We start from the raw sequence: 23,918 nt of genomic DNA, 5'->3' as shown, positions 1-23,918 counted from the left end.
CTACATCCAATACAATGGGTGCATACACGCTTGTCACAAATCGCCCCTCACAAGCAGGCCACATGACCAACTATTGTGAGATGAACATAGTATACACCCGTTGCATATAAGCCAGATGAGACTCTTAGATTACTTACATTAGGAAGACGTGAATCTAGTAAAGAACAAGAAAAAAAAATTACAAGGTTGTGTAAGCAACTAACAACAATCGTTAGATCACTAAATGGTACTTGTAGGACGAATCCTGTCCCTAACTGTAGTAGGGTCTGCAAAGTATCAACCAATATAAAAAGAATCTATGCTGGATGTTCAAAATCATCAGAATAGCTGGCTCCCTTCATCACTAAGATAAGGTAGCCAAGCATCTGATAGATCGAATTAGAACAAGGATGTGCTTTATCAGCAACATAGAAACAATGAGTCTTGGAATTAATGCTTATCCAGCTGCACCCAGGTGCCTTCTTCAAACCTCTTTCTTTCATCATTCTTCTCATTTCAGCTACAACGTCCCACCTCCGAGAAGAAGCATAGAAGTTCGATAGCGAAATATAATTTGACGGGTTTTTGGGTTCTAGTTGAATAAGGAACCTGTAAGCTAGATCTTGCATGTCACGATTCCCATGCAACAAAGAAGTAGAAACTAAAGACCCCCAAACACTTGGACCAGGTTCTACAGGCATCATTTTGATGAAATTTAATGCTCCATCGAGGTCTCCTGATCGGCCTAACAGATCCACCACACAAGCACAGATCTCCACTGTTGGTTTAATTCCAAAATCAGTTGATAAAGAGCTATAGATGGAAAGGCCTTCGTTTACCAGTCCTGACCTGCCACAAGCGGAAAGGATCCCAACTATAGTTATTGTGTCTGGTTTGATTCCAAGGTGAAACATCTTACTATATAAAACAATTGCTTCCTCACCTCTTCCATGTAAACCATATCCTGAAATCATTGAACTCCAAGAGATTGCATCCTTACAAAAAGAATCATCCTCAAAGACTCGCCTTGCAATATCCAAGCTCCCACATTTCGAGTACATATCGATCAAAGCATTACATAACGATACATCATGATTCATTTCCTTCCTGATAGCAAACCCATGAATTTGTTTCCCGCGCATTAAACCAGCATGTGAACTACAAGCAGGAAGGACACTTACTAGGGATACTCTATTGGGTTGTATTCCATCTTCAACCTGCATCTTTTGCAAAAGAACCAATGCTTCATCGGGAGCTCCACTCTGCACATAACCATTGATCATAGCAGTCCAAGCATATACATTTCTACACTTCATGCGGTCAAATACCCGTCTACCCAAATCAACTCTATAACTCCTAGAATACATATCAATCAAACAACACCCGAGATGAACATCTGAACCCCACTTTATATCCAATTCATACTTAATAATATAACAGTGAAGTTCGCTACCATAATCCCATTTCTCAATATCATCACCTCCACACAAACGCAAAAGACTTGAAACACTAAACCCGTCAGGTTTCACCCCATTCATCAGCATGCATTTAGCAATTTTCCAAATTTCCTTATCAGAACCATGATCCATGGAACTTGCATATCCTGCTATTATCGCATTCCAAGACCCCACATTTCTCTGAGGCATTTCCTCGAATACTTTCCTACATTCACTAAAATTCCCACATTTACAATACATAGAAATCAGAGAATTGGAAACAACAGTATCCAAAACAAACCCCACTCTTATACTCTTCCCGTGAACAGATTTCCCGGCAACCAAGTCCTGAACCTCGCCGGAAACTTTGGCCATGGTCGCTAAGGTATAATCATCCGGCAATACATTACAGTTACACATTTCTTCGAACAGCTCAAAAGCTTTATTATAAACACAATTTCTCACATACCCATTAATCAATGAGTTCCATAAATACATACTCTTGATCTCAACAGAGTGGAAGACGAGTTTCGACTTGGTTGGGTTTCCACAAAGAGCGTAAGCAGAGATGAGCTTTGTGGCGAGAAAAGGGTTTTGTTGGAGGCCATGAGTGAGAACTTGAGCGTGAGCTTGTTGAGTGAGTGGAAGAGAGTGGTGGGTAACTGAAAGCTGGAGAAAATGGTGGAGGTTCAAAGGTTGGTGGAGCACAGTGGCACAAGTGTAATAGCGTGAGGTTATGAGGGTAAATGTCTTGCGCGCAGACGAGAGGTTCATTAAGCACGGAGAGGTAGTTTGTGTATCCGTGTCCGTGCTTCATCCAGCAACCAAACATCACCTGCTTAAAAACACACCATTATCAGCTCTCTATCTATTCCAGTTATGCAAACCGGAAACAATGTTTAACAGAAGAGGCATATTTTCTATAAAATTTAGAAAGCACTGCAGATAAATATTGGTGCCCTGCCCTCACCTTCAGCCCGGTTCGAAAACTATGTGGCTCTGTCAATCAAACGGCATGTGAGCTTTGCCGTTTCACCTTTTACACTCACCCACGAGACCAGCAGGAGAAGTTGATTGAAGTAAACAGAAAAGAATAAGGGAACGTCCACCGACAATGAGGGACTGAAGAAGAAAGTAAAGAGAGACAGACTGGGAGAGTTGCAAAACTGAGAGAGGGAAGAGGGGAGTTTGAAATATACTTGGCTCGGCTGGAAGGGGTTGGGTTGCTAACGTCTGGGCCTAGGGCTGAGGTGGATCTTGGGCCTTGAAATGTTTGGGCTTAAGAATATTGACTTATTATAATCCCCTCTTCACAAAGGAAGTTGGTGACCAAATTACAAAAGTATCCTTGTAGTTTAGTTTCATTTGCACTGAGGTCCCTATAGTTTGGGCAGTATTCCCCATGTAGTTATTTGATATTTATGACCATAAAATTCTTATGAGTCACCCATGTAATGTAATTATTTGACATTACAAGTAAAATTCTTATTTCCGTCAATTGAGTAGACGAAGTGGTCATTTTGGGCGAATATATGTTGGGCGAATGTAATTTGGCTTGATTTTCACTAGGATTTATGTAATTTGTAAGTAAAAAAATTTTGTGTACTCAATACATAGCCAGTTCATCCACTCAATTAACAGAAATAAATTAAAATTACAGAGACCATGATGAAAGTCGAATTAGAGACTAGTTTTGCACTATAGGCAAAGTTAATTTACTGTCTGCGCTGAAGTTCATCTAAAGAAGGACGGATGTCCAGTTGGATAATGAGGAAGTCACAAAAGATAACATAAAAAAAATAAGCACAACTAAAAGAATCTAGTTCTTATCTTGATACAAGACAAGACCCTTGTAGCATAAATAAATGGTACAGTAAGATTGCATATTTTCTCTCTCAATAGCATAAAGAATATGGCGACAAAGATGTCACTAAAAGCTTGACACGACTAAGCTAGCCTGGTACTAATCTAAAAAGGTATTTAAGATGTCATGTGCTCTTCCGTGTTTTTCAAAGTACAACTTAGGTTTGATTGAGTGAATTTGTCCAAAAAAACAAAAGGTTTGATTGGGTGAGTGATTTTTTTCATCTTTTGTCCGGTGGGTGGAACACGTCACTCATCTAGTCACATACATAAAAAAGAATTTCATGTATGAATAATGAATATATAGTTTGTCTTTCTATTTTTTGTTTTTGTTTGTGTGTGGATGAACGAGTGATGTTGTCCTTCGCCGGAGTCAAGAATTTCTCTTTAATTTCTTGCTCAATCTGTCTTCAACACTTTCCCTTCGGAGAAACATGCTCCTTCAATTTGATTATTCTTATAAAGTATAGACAAGCAACAAAAAAGAGAGAATTTTGGCTACCAACCAAGGGAACCATATTTATTGGTGTTAAGCAACCAAAACATAATTAAAAGGCAGAAAGTTTAGCCTTTTATGAAAATTTGCAAGTCCATACTTTAAGCTAGTGACATTTTGATGACACTAAAGAACTCTAGCTATTAACATTACACCTGCAAAACCAAAGATTGATCAGATTTAACATAAGGGAACACACAAATTGTGCAAACTAGCTAGCTTTTCCTGTTGCACATGTTGAGCTAAAATTGCCATGGACATCATTTAAGTTCCACAAACCATCCCACAGAAAATTGTCCTCGTTATTGGAGGCTTCAGGCACAGACACATTTCCATTGAGCATGGAATAGTAGAAGCCTTGCTCCTGATGATCAGTTGTGTGATGAGGATATATACTTATAGTCTCCATGCCTTGCTTCACTTGAGGCCAGAAGCAAGGTATTTTAGTGTCATTATTTTCATCCAACAAGGCCATGATTCTTTTCACTTCTTCTTGATTCACTTGTAAATGTTGTTGTTGCTGCTGCTGCTGATGTTGCTGATTGTGGAATTGCTTCCTCCTCAAGAAGCGATTTTTAGCCTTTTCGGAGGCATCGGAAGGCACTTTTGCCTTTTTCTTGAAATGGGTTCTCCAGTAGTTCTTGATCTCATTGTCAGTCCTTCCAGGCAAGCTTCTTGCAATTGTTGACCACCTGAATTTTTTTCAAAGCAGAAACTAAGCTCACTAAAACAGGAAAAAGATCAAACTAAATAAAACAAAAAAGAAGAAGAAGACATACCTATTCCCCCATCTAGCATGTAGCTCTAGAATTATACTCTCTTCATGTGGAGTTATCTGCCCCCTCTTGAGTTCTGGCCTCAAGTAATTCACCCATCTCAATCTGCAACTCTTTCCATTCCTTTTCAGTCCTGTATAATCGAAGTGTATAATTTTTATGCTTTTGTTAACCCTAATTAGACAAAATACAAACTGCATCTAATTAAGAATTAAGCTGTAATTATAAATACCTGCAAGCCTAGCCACAGAGTTCCATCTTCCTTCACCATGAAGCTTTACATACTCAATAAGCAACCCATCTTCCTCAGCAGTCCAAGGTCCCTTTCTCCAACCCTCTTCTTCTATTATACCCCAACCCATATGATGACCTGCCATCCTCCCCAAATACATGTCAAAACCACAGAATTTCTTTATGTGTTTGTTTAGCTTATTAAGTTACGGCTTCAGAAACCTTATGGCATTTTTGCTCATGTTTGGTTGCATATTTATATATCTGCAGAATAACCATTAGCCCCCTACTTTGTTCCATCAGTCAATTTACTGTCATTTTCAAATCCTCCCCATGCTTTCGACTTTTTTAATTAAGGTACGGGTAATCTGATCTCTCGCAAATTCCATCATCAGATCTGTAATGACAGAACCACTCTGCCACGCTTATATCCATTTGTGATTTGTCTGAGATTGTTCCATGATTTCTTTTTGTCTCTTTATCATCATCTCTATCCTCACCTTTAATGTGTGATATTTTACACCAAGAATCAACTAGAAGACATGTGATAGCGACAATCATTCTTGATGCATCAACGGTTGAAAGTCGCTCATGTCTAATATAAAAAATGAACTACAAGATATGTGCTAGTGATTGTTGCCTACGCACATAAGTAGTTATTAATCACTAATGCAAATAAGTCTCATAATGCATCAACAACTGACAACCATCAATGCACACATAGATAACTCAACCTAACTTTTGTCAACTACCAATCAAGTGTACGAGTTGTTTCAATCGTGTGGTTAAAAATATTTCACTCAAACATTGGCATTTGGGGAAACCAAAAGTTTGCTATTGTATTGGGTGACATATTCTAGTAAGAATCCAAATCTTTTAGTTGAAATTAAAGTGTTGGATGCTAAAGTGAGACAAAAGATAGATGAAGGATCCCATGGCGTGAGGCCACGTATGTAGAGCTTATGCATTTGGACAAGAAGAACTAGTAGCTCCATAGCATGCTAATTAAGCATAATTTAAAAAAATTCACTGTCGAAATAAGTGTGTTTGAACTTTCTTAACTTGAAAATTACTAGAGGGCCAACGGGCTTGCACCAGGTGCTGGATTTACTTCTTAAGGAGATTGTTTCAATGTAATCACAATTAAATCTGAAATTAAATCATTTAAATATACTTTGGGGCTATTATCATGAAGAAGAAATTATAAAATACTATAATAGTATGATCACGTGGTACATTTTGAAGGGACTAATGATTTTGCAACATCAATCAAGGCCCACGTGTGGCTCTCTCTCTCTCTCTCTCTCTCTCTCTCTCTCTCTCTCTCTCTCTCTCTCTCTCTCTCGTTGGGTTGTGCAATAAAGTGCTTCTACACTCGATAATTTTCATAGTGCAGCAACTGTAAAATGTTTCTTAACTCGATAGTCTTCATTGTACAATGACACAAATTAGGCATGAGATACTCACACGTTTTTTAGCACCGAATCATCACATCTGATTTATTCTTTTCCTTTTTAATTGTTAATTAACATTCCTAGAGACAAATGCTAATCCGTGCTTAGTACGGATAATCAAGAAAAGTGAACCCTCTTAAAACATATTTTAATAGCTGAGCATGTCAATGTCATCTGTGCTTAACCTTAAGCTATAAAAATCTGATGTGGGTTCCTTATTCTACTACCCTTTGCTTTGTTTTACTTTACAGGTGTCATCTCAAAGTAGATTTAGGATAAATTTCAGGGCATAATGTGGGGTTACAAGGCACAATTGTTTAACCAAGAGTTTCTAGAAACAAATAGGCTGTTGTCATATTTTGAAAACTCAGTGAGTTGATGATGATGATCTGTATATAAGTTGTGTCCCATTTTGGTTTATTTAAAGCTGGATGGGTCTTGATATTTTTGCTGAGATAGAATTTCATTAGGGAAGGAGCCAATTGCTGTTCTTGAGAATTACTTTAAGTTTTTTATTTGAGTGAATGCAGAAATGGTGCCAAAATTAGTATGATTACACAAATCTTAATTAAGACTAAGTTATACGATTGTATCTAAGTGTCTAGGTATAAAAGATTTGCTCAATTGCAATAAAGCAAGATTCATAGATATGAAATCCATGCAAGTGGAATTGTATGCATCTTTAAACTATATTTTTGTCATAGTTTTTCACCCTTGTTCTTGCAAGTAGTGATTTTTTTTATTTTTTTTTCAATGCAACCGATAATCTAAGCTACAAAGGGATGAGGATTTTCTCACAAACACACATTATCAATGTGCTACAAGAGTTCGAATCTCATATCATTGATCTGTAAGTCAAAGCCATTTTCAACTAAAACATAAGTACTGAAGTTTGAATAATATTGAAGTGAGGAAACTATTAATTTGCATCTTAGTTGAAATTAGAATATGCATAATAGAGAGAATAAACAGGGGTCGAGACTTCCTGTCACTCATCCGACTAAGTGGCAAGACTTCCTTCCACTCATCCGACTAAGTGGCAGAAAGGCTCCACCCAAAATTTTCTCTGCATGCACTTTAGTAGTACCCTAGTAAAATATTTGATTTTACCCTCACTCATCCTCCCATATGGCATTAAAGTCCCACAAAAGTTTAAAACTTGCACACCCTTTAGTAGCTAGTGGCCTAGTAAAGTATTTACCTTTACCCTTCACACTCTTTGTATCAAACAAAAATATGCATGCCTATAGAATGCATATCAGTGTTCATGATTTGAGATCGATGTGTTTCATTTTGTTAATCGTTGTCTTCAAAGAATGTTTGCAACTAGCCGACCCACTTAAATTCTTTAATGCTCTGGTATTAATTTGCATTATCATTTTCTTATCCGAGTTATTGTTTGATCTTAAGTAAGTGCTGTCCAATATTAACAACAGTGTATAGGATCTTGTGAAATTTACATACAGTGAGGCCTTTTTGTAAAGTTGTTGCGTTCACTTTGGCTGTATAAAGTATCGTACTTTCCTTCAAAAAAAAGAGAAGTATCCTACTTTTTGAGGCTTTGCAATTGTAAGTGTTTCCCACTAAAACTGCTGAGGTGTGCATGACAGAAAACAGAAGTGTGCATGGATGAAACTGAAGTGCGAAAATCATTACCGTCGTTTTTCTTTTTCTTTTGACATAAGCGATATTTAGAGGAGGATTCAAACACAACTTCGGATGTAGGTGTAACTACTCTCAATCACTTGCTCGACACTCATATTTGGACTAAACTATCCATTCCTTGCGTATTTCATTTACGCTTTTACATTCAATTTGGTAAGTAAACATATACTTACACAGTCAAAAGTAAAGGGTCTAGCTAGTTTAGTGCAACTTTGAATGGACGGGCTTCCTTTACCTGCGGTCATCCAGGAAGGTTCTAAAATCTCCTCCTGTAAATTTGGCAAATGAGAATCATGCCTAAGGGAAAAATTAGCCACAAAAATATAAGAGCTTTAACAAAATTGAAAATACAAATAGGTTACAATGAAATGAAGAGATAAAATGTGTATAACCGCTAAAAGATGCTATGACTTGTGACAAACAACAGCCTTGCAAGAAAAGTCATCATTTACAATCCAAATACCCAATTCTTGAAGCCGCTTCTGAAGTAAATCTGAAGCCATATCACTAGACCAAAATACCATCTGTTTTCCATCCCCTAAGGATTGATTAACGTTACCGTTACCGATCCTGAGACCTAAGTTTGTCTCATCAAGATTCTTAACCCTCACACCCTTCTGTTCCAAAAACTTTGCCATTATATACCCAAAACTTAGGCTGTGTCTTTTGGCTAGCAAAGAGTTCACCATCATTGCAAATTTGGATATAAAATCATTGCCCCCAATACTTCGTGCAGAGGATGATCTTCTGGCAAAGAAAAGCTCCGAGCTCTTCCCTATATAGAAATCATACGAGGGATGAGATTCAATAAATAGGTCACTGTTGACAGGCAGCATGTTCCCATCCACCACCCAAATATTGTACCTAGATTCTAAACACTTTTTTAGTGCATAGGCCTTGACTAATACTTCCTTGATCATTTCCACATTAGAATCCTGGAAAGACATCAACTTGTAAGCTCCTACACTCCTTAGAAACTGGTCTGTACCAATTACTGGATGTCCTCTTCTTGCCAGATCAAACAGGAAGTCAGATTCGGAGCCAATAAGTACATAGTGCCACAAATTTAGACTCTCAAAGTGGCAGAGCAAGTTCCTAATTACCATCTCTGGAACCCCAAACAGACTCACAATAATAACAGTGTCTTGTTTCTGCACAGAATTAAGAACAGACCCAAGTTCATCAAGGCTCCCAACAACTCTTTCGGGAAATATTTCTCTGAAACAAAAATCATACCACCTCAAATCACTCAACGGTTGCATATCCCAAACACCAAAATCAAGAGAACTTTCATCCAGTATATGGGAATCAGGCCCAGCTGTTTTCCCATAGTTAACACCAGCATCCCTGTGAGAGACACTAAGCGCTCTCTCATGTAAAAAATTGGTGTAGATATTAAAATAACCACGAGTATGGATAAATTTAATGAACCAAGGTGTCCATATCTTTTCTCCAATCTTTTTGTACCACCCTGTTGTCACCTGCACATAAATTTCAGAGCTCAACTGAGTAATAAGTGAAAAAAATCAAGAAACATATTTCTAGAAAGTAAAAATAAAAAAGTACCATGCCATCAAGAAATGGTTTAATGCCTTTTGCCTTGTGATTGTCATACCACAACCTGAACTCTTTCCAAGGTTTAGGAAAGAGAAGCTGACCCCAAGTGCCAACCAGTTGGTACAAGAAGAGTCGTGTTCTATCATCCAACTGTATTTTGTTCCCGTGTTTACCTATAAGCCAGAATCAAACTAATTAAAAGGAAATAAAAATCAAAAATATATATATACACATATCCTTTTCAGTTCCTTTCTTTATTCCCGAATAAGAAGAGTGAAAATATGTCAAGCCAAAAGATGATTTCAGTGGAACAAATTCTCTTCTGAAACCTTTGTTTTTCCTTCACCAATTTATTAAAATCCAAATATTCGAAACTGAAATTTGATTTGTTTTATAAACGTTCTTGCATGATTTACATCACTCGGATCAGATAACCAGTATCAGAAAAAGCCCAAAGTAAAATCAATTCAGAATAAGCCCTTTTACACTTTCTTTTAGAAATTGAATTAGAGACAAGGCATTCAAAGATTGGTATTCCAAAAACATAAAGAAAACAAAATAGGATGGTACCTGGGACAAACCTCGGTCGCTGCAGCGAAGCCCCATAGATGTATGGACGATAGTTGGAGGCATTGTAATAGTAATTCACAATCAAGCTTCTTAGAAACTTGTAATAAAGTGGTGAGACCTCCAAGTCATCTTCCACAACAAACGCAAACTCGTTGTCCGAGCTGGGCCACCAAGCCTCCAACCATTGGGCCTGCAGGCCCGCATTGGCAGTCCGGTAATGGATTAGCTTGTCCCCATATTTCCACTCAAACCCGTCTACAAACTCCAAAATCCGATGTGACTCCTGCAACTTCTGACCAACATTTGAAGATGCATCCCCGAGTGCAAAATGGTCAATGTAGACGTGGAGTTGGACCTTGTCAGTGCAGTAGTCAGCAGCAGCGAGGGAACGAAGGCAGCGAGCAACAGATTCAAGGCGGTTGAAGGTCAGGACCTTGACAATGAAGGTGAAATTGGGGTTAGAGTTTGGGTCTTGGGCAAGGAGAGTGAAATTAGGGTTTGGGTTGGGTCTGAGAAGGGGAGAGAGGAGTGGTAGTAGGAGAAGAAGAAGAGGACGGAGACAGAGAAGAGGAAGAGTGGAAGGATGTGTCTCCTGGGTCCCACCATTTTTGTAGGGCTGGGGCTAGGGCTTGAAGGTAAAGAAGGGCATTGTGCGCGAGCTGGTGAAGATATCAAAATTACAAGTAGGAATAAACTTAATGAACCAAGGTCTCTTCTCTCCCATCTTTTTGTACCACCTTTATTGTCATCTGCAAGTAAATTTCACACCTTAGCTGAGAAATAATACTATGATGAATTTGGTCTAATATGGAACTAAGAAGATGGATTTCTAGATAATATTATTTTGTGTTTGATTTACAATATATTTGAAACCAATCATTTTGCCAGATAACAATTTCTCATATTGATTCATAAATATATTGATAAAATAAAATTTACAAAGATAATATCTTCAATATATCTTGATGGCATAAAACATAATTCATTCGAATCAGAACTTAACCATTAAAAATGACACTGAAATTTAAAAGCAACCATGTTATAATTTCAATTATTTGCACAACCTTGAACAAAATAAGGAAGACATATTTACCAAAACTGATCAGAAAGCTTTTCATTTCAACTAAGTTCATAACAAGATATCCAAGATATCCATTATATCAACACAAGAATTAGAACAAAAATTTACTGATACCAAAATAACACAACACAAATTAATCAAAATGCAAATTTGTTTTCTGTCTAATTTTTCTTAGGATAACATCAAATCCCGGCAATTGCAAACCACAGAATTTATACAAAAGTCAAATTCATGAGTAGATAAGCAAATGAGAATATAGATTTGTTTGTGCAAAACCTATAAAAACACAAACTAAACTCTATGAAACATAAGTTTAACTTGGAGGAAGATGTAGTGTTGTTGTTTAACTCCATTCTTGCAAAATAAGGAAGATGATCATATTTAGAACTAAATGATACTTAAAAAGAACACTCATGCTCACAAATGTCCATCTCCGTATCCAAAACCAACACAATTAAGCAAGAAGAACCATATTGTGAGTTCAACAGATTAAAATGTGATAACCAATATCTCCACTGCAACAGAAAATATATCAGTCTTGATATAGCTGAGATGCATATCGGCAACAAACAAGTAACAAAGCAAAGTTCCCAGTGATATAGATGGTTCAGTCTTCAGCTCCATTTATAAAAAGAACTTATCAGCGCTAATCAGTGATATTAACCTGTTAGTGATATGCATGGCTCAGGCTTTAGTCTCCATTTCTTTATCCAAAGTTTTATGGCATAATGGCATGAGCATCGTTCGTGAAACGCAATGCCATCATCAAGCTTCCAAAGGCATAGTAGCTCAAATCCTGTGATGCAAACGTGGCTAACCAATAAGAAATGCAAAAGGTACAGGAAAGGTAATGTTTCGAACAATAGATCAAGACAACGTATTAAAGCCAGAATTTTTATTACAGAAGGATTAAAATCACACAAACCAGGAAACTATATGCAGGATAAGATAAATTTAGTTATGGCGCCAAAATATCATTCTTTAGTATATGTTTGGCCTGAACATAGATTCAAAACACGCCATCTAAATAGGACATTACAGAACTATGGGAGAAAGACTAAATGCAGGATTAACTGCACATTGTTTTTTTCTAAACGTTTCAAGAAAATAGATATTTCAACTTCTGGGTTGTCTTTGTTCTAGAAGAACTAGTGCCTAACACAATTACCATTGTCTTTAACAGCAGCAAAGCATCAGAAAAATACCCAACCCAGTTAAGCATCAGACAAACACCCAACCCGGTTAACAATAACTTTTCCATTTAGCAAAACCCAGCTTCAATTTTCTGCACCCAACTTAGTTTTTATCAGCTACGGCCGAAAGAGTAACATGAGACAATTTTCACAATTATACATAAAGAGATAATAAAAAACATATATAAAAATAAAAAAGATAACAGAAACTTCCTTGCCTGTGACTGAGATGCGAGAGATTGAGCTGTGAGATTTGGAGATAGCTGCGAGATCTGTGAGAAAGAGGGTGAGAGATCCAGAGAGCAATGAAAATCAGAGCCTAGGCTGGGGATGGTCGTCGGTGCGGCGAAATGGCCGGAGACGGTTGAAGACAGCCGGAGAAGAAAATCAAAGCTGAAGGTGAACAAAACGAGACCTTTGTTTCTATCGCGGGTACGTTTGTTTGGGCTGCTTGACGAAAAATTATCCAACTCTCTTTTTTGTCCTCTTAAAATGGTGGTGGGCTTAATTACATCGCAGTCCAAGTTCATTGATCCAAGCACAAAATTGGGCTAGACTTTCTATTGTCTTCATAATTATCGTCCACAAGAGTTGAGAAAAGAAATAACTATAATGTCAATGTGGGTTAATTATCATACATGAGATTTAAGAAAAAGAAATGACTATTACTATCAATGTGAGTTAGGTCAGTTGACCAAAACAGTGTATTCGCCTCCTTGCGCGTGAGTTTGATATCACTTCTGGCACATTAGGGTAGTTTACAGTATATTTTGTTTAAAAATACAAACAAAAGAAATAGTACTAGAGACGCTATTATTTTAAATTCCAATTATGTGGTAGTGTTTCATTTATTTCCTACCTGTGCTACTCTGGATATTATTTATTTAATGAACAAAATTTGGTGTAATAAGTTCGTGTCTTTAGAAATTTCTAGAGAATAATATTGTTTTGAATGAGTAGAAAACAATAGGATTGCATTTCTCCATGAGATTTTTTTTTTAGTGAATCTCCATGAGATTTTTTTAATGATACAATAGGATTGCATTTCCCTTAATCCATTATTTAAAACCAGCATAAAGAGTGTGACGACAAGGATGTCACTAAAAGCTTGACATAAGTAATCTAGTACTAATCATGTGTGCTTTCATGCTTTCTGTTTTCATCCTGATCAAGACAGAAAAGAAGAGAAAGAAGAGAAAGTGAAACCTGTATGAAAAATATGCAAGTCTATGCTTCAAAACTAACATGAAATTTTGATTTCCAAGAACAACTTTCCATTGATTACAATTCTCATACAAATTAAAGCGGTCGACAATTTATTGGAAAATAAATAGCTAATTAAGCCTGGATTGCATATCTTTTGCAACCCAAATTCCACTCCACTTTGAGAGAGAGAGAGCCTTGGATCATTTTGGTGATACAAGCTAGTAAATATTACACCAAACAAAATCAAAAGCTGCCCGAATTTTAATTAACAGAAAGGAACACCAAGTTGTGGAAGCTAGCTTTGCCTGCTGCTGTGCCAAAATTTCCATGGACATCATCCAAGTTCCACAAACCATCCCACAGAAAACTGTCCTCACTGCTGGAGGCTTCAGGCACATACACATTGCCATTGAGCATTGAATAGAAGAAGCCTTGCTCCTGGTGATCAGCTGTGTGGTGAGGGTATGCAGCAGAAGAAGCGTCCATGTCTTGCTTCACTTGAGGCCAGGATGAGATTTTGTTATTGTCGTTTTCATCCAATAAGGCCATGATTCTTTTCACCTCTGCTTGATTAATCAGCTGCAATTGCTGTTGTTGTTGTTGTTGTTGCTGCTGCTGCTGCTGCTGCTGCTGTTGCTGCTGGTGGTGAAACTGCTGCCTCCTTAGTAGACGAGTTTTCGCCTTCTCGGAGGCCTCAGAAGGCACTTTTGCCTTCTTCTTGAAATGGGTTCTCCAGTAGTTCTTGATCTCATTGTCAGTCCTACCAGGCAAGCTTCTTGCAATTGTTGACCATCTGAATTTGTTCAACACAGAAATTAGTTAAACCCTTTGGTATATTACCAAATAACCTCAAACAAAAAAAGAACCAAAAAGTATATAAAAATATTTACCTGTTCCCCCACCTAGCATGTAACTCTACAATTATACTCTCTTCATTAGGAGTTATCTGCCCCCTCTTAAGGTCTGGCCTCAGATAATTCACCCACCTCAATCTGCAGCTCTTTCCATTCCTTTTCAGTCCTATAAAAAAAAAACAGAAACCAAACATTTTTTCAATGGATGCACAAGAAAAATGGCCATTGGCAGTAAAAATTATTAACAATAAAAAAGGGTAAAATTCTATGCATATTAAAATTTGAGCTGAGATTAAGAGAGTGAAGTTGCATCTATATATATATATATATATATATATATATATATATGTTACCTGCAAGCCTAGCAACAGAATTCCATCTGCCTTCACCATGAAGCCTTACATATTCTATAAGCAACCTATCTTCCTCTGCAGTCCAAGGACCCTTTCTCCAACCCTCCTCTTCTATTATACCCCAACCCATTTGATGACCTGCCATCACCCCAAAATACATGTGAAAGCACAACTTTTAGTTTGTGCTGTGCTTAGGTATGCTACCTAAAGTTTGTCTTCCTAATCCTGTGGCATTTTGGCTAGTGCTTGTTGCATATTTATACATCTGCACCATAGCCCATACTTTTGTTCCATCAGTCAACTGTCATTTTCAAATCCTTCCTATACTTTCCACTGTTTGAGGTACGGTGATCTGATCTCTCACAAATACCATCATCAATTTTTATTTGTTTTACGAAGCGATATCGGGAAGGGGAGTTTTTTCCATATATATTATCAAGGTATTATGGGGTTGAAATCTAAGACCACTAGTATGAAAATCAAGGCCCTTTCCATTAGACTAGACCTCATTGACTTTATTTTTTTCTTTATATCAACTAGTCTACCACTAGACCAAAAGTAGTTGATCACATCAAAATTGTAATGAGAAAAGCACCCTGCCACACTTTTTCCATTTATAATTTGTCTGAAATGGTTTTGTGCCTTTAATTAATCGCTTTATAGATGCGTTATTGATTCGAATGCTCATTTAACGAGAACAGAATCTAATGAATTGTGATTAATCTATACCTTTCTAGAGAATGAAGAACTCGCTTACTCATTAAATGCGCATAGTAGAAAAATCTTTATGTACCATCTTTGTGCCCTCACCTTTGAGGTGTGATTTAACATCAACATGATCAACACTCAAATATTAAAGCAATCATGTGGTTGCAATGATTCAATCAAGCAGATGAAAATGTTTGGCGCACACAAGGGCATTTTAGGAATCCGAAAACATGCTATTCTACTGGCTGACATGATCAAGGAAGGATCTAAATCCATCAGCTTAAGTTGTCTGATGCTAAAGTGAGACAAGGGATAAAATAGGGTTCCCATGGATTGAGGCCACGTATGCCTTTGGACAAGAAGAATTAGTAGCTCCATGGCATACTAAGCATAGTCTAAAACATTTTATAATCACAAAATTAGTGGGTGGTGGAGTTTTTTAAGTTGAAAATTACCACAAGACCAATGGGTTTTTTCCAGGTGTTGGATTTCCTTACTTCTTAAGGAGATTGCTCCAAGGAATCACCATTGCATGAATTAAATATAATTTGGTGATGCCATTTTGGGCACTGGGGCACTATAATTCTCAGGACATTGATGGTTTTGGAACGTCACAAAGGGACACGTGTTGCCTTTTATTATCTTCTATGATATTTTTGGTATGATGATGCTTTATGGACCCACGCGGCGTGGATTTTTTATGTTGTGAACTTGTGATGCTTTCTGGGTGAGGCTGATGGTGTGAAAAACTGATGATCTGTCCATATATAAGTTGATAGATTTTGGGACAAATTCCGTCGAATTTGAATTATTTTTGGGGAAACTTATAGGTTTATTTATTCGTGGGGAAATGTTTGAAACCACTCAATTTTTTTAGAAATAAGCGATATTAAAGGGACTTTTCTCACACACCGTTAAAGTGTCAAAAAACTCATTTAATAATTTCCTATATTCGTTACACAACGTGACATATTGATATGATAACTCAGGATAAGGATTTGTTACTTGTTAGTTTCTTGAGATCTTAGCAAAAAAATGATATATATAGCATTTTAATTTGATTATTAATGCTATTTGTTTACAGTCCATGCTTGTTGCTTTTATTTTCCAGAAACAAAGACAATCAGAAAGAGATTACTATATGTTATTTGCCTTTACCACCATCATAAAATCTTATTTATATATATAGCACAAAATGCAAAGAATTGTAAAATATTCAAAATACCAAAAAATGTCATTAGTTAATGCAAATATTAAGATAATTACTTATTATCTTTTTTAATTCTAAAATAAATTTAAATCGCATGCGCCGAAACACGTGCATAGAGACTAATTTTTATTATTTATTTATTTCAGCCACCAACCTTAAAATGCATGAAATGTTGATACGTTTCTTAGTCACAATATCAAATCAGATTTTCCCTGATTAATTATTTCCAGACAACACTAATCCGTGTTTAGTACGGATAATCAAGAAAAGTGAGATCAATTGAACTTGTTTAACAGCTAAGAATGTACGTGCTTAAAGCTAGAAAGATCTGCTCATGTGGGTTCCTTATTCTATTAACCCTCTGCTTTGTTTTCTTTCTTTATTTAAGGCCGGGTGTCATTTCAAAAAAGATTAGGATCAAATTTAGGGCATGATGTGGGGTTCAAAGCCCTAATTTTTTAACTAATCTTTGCTTTGTCTTTTCTTCGTTGGAAGGGAATTTTAATTAACCAAGTTTCTAGAAACATTTACTGTCTAATCCCATCTTTAAAATTAATTAAGTCTCTCAGTTCATGATGATCTGTTGTAAAACTCATTTTGGCCCTTGATATTTTTTTGTTGAGTTGGAATTTCACTAAGAACTTAGGAGCCAATAATCATTGATGAGAATTACTTTAAAAATTAGTATGATTACAGAAATCTTAATTAAGATCTTAGTTATACGATTGTATCTAAGTATGTACGTATACAAGATTTGCTCAATACAATAAAGCAAGATTCATAGATATGGAATCCTTGCTAGATAAGATAAATTTATGTTAAAGTTTTTCCCCCTTCTTGTCAGTGCATTTGTAAGAATATGTTTACGCGATCAAGAAACATTACTTCATAAGTGAACCATGCATATTTTTAGTGCAAGTTTATAAAAGATGCATGTAGTCGGTTTTCATATATAGTTTCATTAGTAAATTATATATATACACTTTGAGAATTGCATTTATACTCTCAACGGGTGTGCAACTCAAATCAACTGTAAGTCGAGGTTTAATTCCCCGCTCTATGGTGATATATTTCATTCACCTTTCTCTTTACGGATCCAGAATGTTAAAATGAGTTGGGCTAGATTTCCTTTAAAGCTGGAGGTTAGATTTTGGATTGGACTAAGCTTTAAACCTATATACTAACTATAGGGGGAAAAAAAAATCTTACTTGGGCAGGTTGCCCTTATCTTGAGACCGTCCAGTCTCTCATCGCATGATGAGAAAAATAGATTAAAAAATGTATAAAATATGAGATAACACAAGTTTTTTCTGTGTACGCGAGGCCTTTTATAAAGTGTTGCTTTCTCTAAACAATGAAGTAGTTCGCTTTCAGACAGCAATCACCCATTGGACGGCTTTGCAAAAGTGTAATTAATCTCTCTCTATGAACTGTTGATTGAGGGTGTGACGGAAGAGTTTTGCAAATCATTTTACTTTGACATTTTTATTTGGTAAGCTCTGTAAGGGTAAAAACTATTTATGCATGAAATGATGCTAATCTGGGTGGACTATCAATAAGTAACTTTTCTAAGTCATAAATGGGCAAAATTCCTACAATAATAGTATTCGGTTAAAAGTAAAAGTAAGCATAAATATCAAAGGCTTTAACCACACAATTTCACCTGCAGTCATTCCCTCACATCATCAAAATAGTTAAATCTTGATGGTAAAAAATTAAAGAGTATATTCTTTTATTCTCTTTCTTATATCCTCGTTCAGCTTATAACTAGCTAGCTTAATTATGGTTAGCGTTAGCTTTGTGTCAGTGCAGTGCACCAACAAATCTGATCACTGCACCCTGCACTCAAAGGAAAAACATCTAAGAACCTAACCTTTGCCCTGTGTGTGATTACAATTTTAGAAGTTAAAGCGATATTTAAGTCGTGGTTGGCTCCTATTTTTTCCTTCACGTATAAATTTTCGTAATACATCGATGATTATTTAGTCTAATGACACAGACGGTTCTTTTCTTTCAAAGAGCCACTTGAGAATTGAGAATTGAGATATTAATGGTCAAGGTAGGTAAACTTGATTAAGGTCAGTCCATGATATCTTTAGCTGTAGTACACATAACATAACCTATTTGAATTTGCAAATTTGACTTGAAGTCTATGGGGTTGACCGTTGCTATCTTAGCCGGTAAAAAGCAATGCAATAAACTAATTAAAGATAATTAAAAAATAATAATCAGATTTATACACACCACCAATTGCATGGGTCAAACTGATTCTCAATTACATTTCCTGCCCTCCTGCTTATTCCTTGGGACCCCAAACCATAGCTTTCGGTGTTTCTTACAATAATGCACACCTAATTATTTATATGAGTTATACGAATCTATATACATATATATATATATATTTATATATATTTATATATCTATGTGGCGAAAGGTAGAGAATGATGAAATATTCAAAATACCAAATGCCTTTGGTTAATGTAAATATTAAAATTATTAATTAAATGAGGATAATCTGATCAATTTTTATTTTTCATATTAAAAAAAATTAAAATTAAAAACAAAATCAGATAATGAGTTCTATTTTTATATAACATAACTACCTATTTTATCTTTTCTTAATTCTACAAATTAAAACAAAACAAAAAAAACAAAAAATCAATTGGCACACGCATGAGCGTGTGCCAAGGGGCTAGTATATATTAACAAATATATTTTGAGTATAAACTTAGTTTCAATGTTATTTCAAAAAGCTTGAGTTTATCAATAAATAAATAAAGGTTTGAGTTTAATCTAGGGAACTGATTTTCTCATTCCTCTTTTCTCCACTTACACATTTTTCTTTTTAATACTTTTTAATCAATTTTGTTCTTTTTTTTTTCCTATTTAATCCTTTCCCAACATTAATTTATTTTTACTTCATTTTGCCATTCCACCCTTGTCGTATATTAAGTAAGAAATTAAACATACCATGCATAGTATCTTGAGAATTAGAAGCATTACTATACTCTGTCATTCCACTCAAATCACCGATGCCCACCATGTCTAAAATCCTCTAGAACTTAGACTTTAATGTTTGGCCTTCATCCATAGCTAACCTTTCACCAATAATTAAAGAGTATTTTCTTTGAGTAGGACCATAGGAGAATGATTGTTCTATTCTATGAATTGCTATGAGAATAGCTTTGGGTAGGAGAAGTGGGAAAGACACAATGAAGGAGAAGAAGACGCTGCGATTTTTTTATTTATTTTATTTTTTCTGTTAACTTTTCTTAATTTAAGCTATCAAAACTTTAATGTAGGGCAAGGGTAGAATAGGAAAGAGAAAGAACAAAATAGAGTTAAGTGGAAAAAAGAATAGTGGGAAAATAAGCTCCCTTAATCTATCTCTTCTTCACTTTGTGGTATTTTCTCTTCTTAATCGTCATTCTCTCATGGATAAAAGTAAAATACAATTCATTTGTAAATCCTTCTAATAAAAAAGCAACTAACTGAATTTTTTTCATTTCCCCATGCATTTTAATTATTCATCAGCCATCATTTCTTTGTTAATTGGTTGTGTCCATATTGTGTTTGTTTGTTTATGGAAAATAATTTTCAAATTGAAACTTTCCCTAATTTTCAATTGTTTGTCATAAATTTAGAATTTGTCCATAATTTTGTAAGTTTTTTTTTCTTGACAAATGAAGTTCTCATTACACAAAAGAAAGAAGGGGGAAGGGGGCGGATAGGGGCTAAATTCTTTGACATTTAATCAAGGTAGGCAACAAACTCATAAGGACCACACATTAAACAGAATCCAAGGTTTTACTTGGTTCAACACCTCACAGTTAATAATGGGAAAGTATTATTAATTATGATACTTCAACTTAGATTGGATTATGGCTATCTCTACTATAGAAATTAACTAATTAGCTTCTTCTTTTTTTCAAACCATTGGAATATATCTATAACATATTTTTATAAGGACCAATAAATCACCTACAACAAAGCTACATCACAATTAGGTATCTCTAACTATCGTCCTCGTCAACTATGTGAGTTAAACATGAGACTTCCTCCAACCAACTAAAGACAAATATCGCTAAATTGAGACTAGTTGGTAATTAACTAGGTTTGATTTAGATTCTCTACACATAAATAAAATATGCCAAATTCTATTTTATACTCGATTTATTGATATTTGATATTGTACTCAGTAAAATTTAGAGTTAATTGTAACAATAATACAAAAATGATTACTCGATTCTCACTTTAGGCTATTGTCCATGATTTTTTTTTTCTTTCAAATGTGTGACTTTCATCCTTGCTATCACTTTTGTTTAATTTCTTCTTTTTTTTTTTTTTTGAGAGAATAACAATAGAATTTTATTGATAGGAAATGTAACTAGTAAAAAAAACCAAATTATGTTGTCGGGAATTAAGCGAGTTTAAATATAACATATAAATATACCTTTTACTCTCAAAAGTTCATCATGTGATCAAAATAGGTGAGCAATTAAATGAAAGTAAGGCACTTAAACAAATTCATGGACGGCATATATATATATCTACGTGAAAAACGCAATATGAAGACTCTTATTCCAGAAATATATACGGATCGGAAGTCGTTGCAATTGCATAATTGTTCATTATTTAAAGTACAAAATTTTGGGAATTTGTATAACTAAAAAAATTATACATAAATTCAGTTTATAATGTTGCTGTCGAATTAATCCCAAACTACATTTACTAGCTTTTTATTAAGGTAAAATATCATTTCGGCATTTGGTAACTAAAGAAGATGCACTATAGTTGTTTTGTACTTTTTTCTACATCAATAATCAATGATTATTTTATAAAATAAAAAATATATAGCATCATTAGATGTTTTACTTCTCTCTCTTTGGAGCCAACCCTTATCTGAATGCATCGACATCAGAAACTTTAGGAAGAAAAAAGGCTAACCAAACTTGTTGTCGTAGATCAATCACAAAACTATCAATTTCATTGCCGACTACTCTAGTTCATGTCGGATTTACTTTCAACCCAATAAATGATATCAACAAAAAGTATTTGACTCATCAAGATTAGATTAATTAATTCCTCTTTCTTTATCCAAATCTCTCATTAAGCACTAAACCCAATTTGGGTGCAGCTGGTTCAAGTTCAAGCTAGCTTCTACTTTGACCACCCCCCAACATACACCTTTCCCAAGCAAACTTTTTGACCTTTTGAAAATCAAGACACCAATTATGCTCCAGTTTTGGTCAACCAGTCAGCCCTTTGGTTTGTCTTTACCTCACTTCCCCCCCGCACGCTTGGGTAGGCACACGTTGCCATCATCTCGTCACCATTATTTACTTGATAATGCAATATCAAGCGTCATCTGTATCCCTTTGGTTTCTCTGTGTTTTGTTGTTTCTTTCCCAAATAGGATAAGTCTTGTATGCATACAATTGTTCTCAAGCTGTCATCCATATTGTATATTTCACCACTTGTAGTTCATTATCTATGAATATACTATTTCAAAGTGCCAATATCAGAGTTGAGAGAATATACTATTTCAAAGTGCCAATATCAGAGTTGAGTAACGAAAGTTAGACATGCTAATGCACTATAATACATTTCCATCTTTCTATTACATTAAAAGTAATAGAATCATATTCTTATATTTCCGATTAGTTCAAATGACGTGATTTTTAGGGTTGTAAATATTATCGAGTAACGAGAGATGAAGACTTTAAAATGCATTTGTGCATATTCTTTGTGTTTGTAACACCACGTAATATGGTGAGTACGAGCTCACTCAAAATGATAATCTAGACACATATGTATGTGTTATAATTTGATGAAGACTTAGAAATGCATTAGTCCTCGCTCTAGTTTCATTTAAAAAAAAAAGGTGTGAGAAAGAAGGCTCTCAAAGAAATATGTTTACTGTGCAATGTGCATACTACCTCAGTGTTCCAACAAAAAAATGGTTTGGCACATTTCGTTTTCATCACTTTTTAAGCATACATGGGAAGCAATGGACTTGATCATTTTGCTTGCTTTTGAAACAGTAAACCCCAATTCTTCCTGGCATTGTTTTATTTTTGTGGAAATTAAAGAGATTTTAGGTACCTTACATAAAAGAAAGAAACCCTTTGCGCCTAATGTTACTGCGGTTCTACGTTTGTAACACAATGCCAGCCAGTGCGGAATTGTAATACAATCCCACTCATCTTTGCAACCCAAATACAAAGGAATCAAATTTTCCTACTGCTATTAATAGGAGTGTCTCTCATCCTATGTTATTCCAACTTGAGGCTTTCTATTGCCACATTTTCTTTCGTTGAAGTGTATCCAATATAATAATTAATCACAAAATACACTATATACATAACAAAGAATATTATTTTAAGAATAAACTGTTGTTCTAGCCCTTTTTCCAACAAAAAACACTCCTAATGTCATTTTCACTTTGAAGAGAGAGGAGACCAATATTCTTCCTCCCCTCTCCCCTTCTCTCTTCCCCCATTTTCAGTGACAGAAGGTTTCCCCTGTTTGTCTTGGTTTGGTTCTGCTTTTCCTCCACCCATCATAGGCGGGCGTCAAATCTCCACCATCATCTTTTTTGTAGTTTCTTTATTTTTAGAATAAGTCACAGAGACTCTTTGAGCTTTATGTATAGTTTTTACCTCTCATTTGTGAAAGATTTTTACATATCCTTTTGTGAGAGCTTTCCACCTCCTTTTTTTAAGAGTTTTATTTGTATTGTTCTGGCTGGTTTTTTTTAAGCTATATCTCTTTTTGATTGTTGAGTTTGCAATCTTAGTTGGGATGCCTATGCCAAAATTTATTCCGTCCTGCATGATCATTAGTAGAGGCATACTAAATTGTTTTAATTAGATTTTTCCATTATTGTGCAGGTTGCCCTTTTCACATGCTGCTATGGAGGAGCTCACTGGGGTAAGAAAGATTCACCAAAATCTGATAATTTTGATATTACTATTTACTGGGCATTGTTATCCAACTTTTTAATGTCTGTAGTGTTGCAGGACTATGGCATTGACTTTGATGACCATGATCATCCTGTGAAGGCTTTCCAGTGTCTCTTTGGAAGCCCACTCTCTTGTGGCCGCAACCTTTAAAGTACTTCAAGCTTAATTTCTTCTTATAGTTCTAGCATGCTTAAAATACTACAATAAAATGGAAATCATGTCATCTTATAGTTTTGTAATCTCACTGGATTCCTTTTATATCAGTATCAGTTTGATTATGAAAGCAATCCAGTGAGAATGTTAATGCCTTCAAAGAATCCA

General features: G+C 35.5%; 4 protein-coding genes across 4 annotated transcripts; all 4 read right to left on the bottom strand.

The window, feature by feature from the left end:
- Positions 1-133: 133 nt before the first annotated feature.
- On the bottom strand, positions 134-2,587 carry LOC103323785 (pentatricopeptide repeat-containing protein At3g12770-like). The gene is made up of 2 exons (XM_089044929.1): positions 2,386-2,587; positions 134-2,250 (listed from the first exon to the last, which is right to left on the bottom strand). The coding sequence occupies exon 2, from the start codon at positions 2,187-2,189 to the stop codon at positions 297-299; it is 1,893 nt and encodes a 630-aa protein (XP_088901055.1). The 5' UTR covers positions 2,190-2,250; positions 2,386-2,587; the 3' UTR covers positions 134-296.
- Positions 2,588-3,758: 1,171 nt separating this feature from the next.
- On the bottom strand, positions 3,759-5,128 carry LOC103323786 (uncharacterized). Its single transcript, XM_008225798.2, has 3 exons — positions 4,783-5,128; positions 4,554-4,683; positions 3,759-4,466 (listed from the first exon to the last, which is right to left on the bottom strand). The coding sequence occupies exons 1-3, from the start codon at positions 4,940-4,942 to the stop codon at positions 3,986-3,988; spliced, it is 771 nt and encodes a 256-aa protein (XP_008224020.2). The 5' UTR covers positions 4,943-5,128; the 3' UTR covers positions 3,759-3,985.
- Positions 5,129-8,209: 3,081 nt separating this feature from the next.
- LOC103323787 (transferring glycosyl group transferase) lies at positions 8,210-11,904 on the bottom strand. The gene is given in 5 exon segments (XM_008225799.3): positions 8,210-9,381; positions 9,467-9,630; positions 10,028-10,537; positions 10,540-10,776; positions 11,773-11,904. Coding segments are annotated over 4 exon segments (1,845 nt in total). The 5' UTR covers positions 10,634-10,776; positions 11,773-11,904; the 3' UTR covers positions 8,210-8,304.
- A 1,636-nt stretch (positions 11,905-13,540) lies between these two features.
- On the bottom strand, positions 13,541-14,885 carry LOC103323788 (uncharacterized). The gene is made up of 3 exons (XM_008225801.2): positions 14,715-14,885; positions 14,398-14,527; positions 13,541-14,300 (listed from the first exon to the last, which is right to left on the bottom strand). Exons 1-3 carry the CDS (start codon positions 14,872-14,874, stop codon positions 13,769-13,771), a joined length of 822 nt encoding a protein of 273 aa, XP_008224023.2. The 5' UTR covers positions 14,875-14,885; the 3' UTR covers positions 13,541-13,768.
- Between the last annotated feature and the right edge of the window lie 9,033 nt (positions 14,886-23,918).

This window comes from Prunus mume, linkage group LG2, assembly GCF_029339155.1.
Source record: "Prunus mume cultivar Tortuosa linkage group LG2, ASM2933915v1, whole genome shotgun sequence".
NCBI classification, from domain to species: Eukaryota; Viridiplantae; Streptophyta; class Magnoliopsida; order Rosales; family Rosaceae; genus Prunus; species Prunus mume.
The sequence above is the reverse complement of the archived record's forward strand: the minus strand, read 5'-3'. Positions and strand labels throughout refer to the sequence as shown.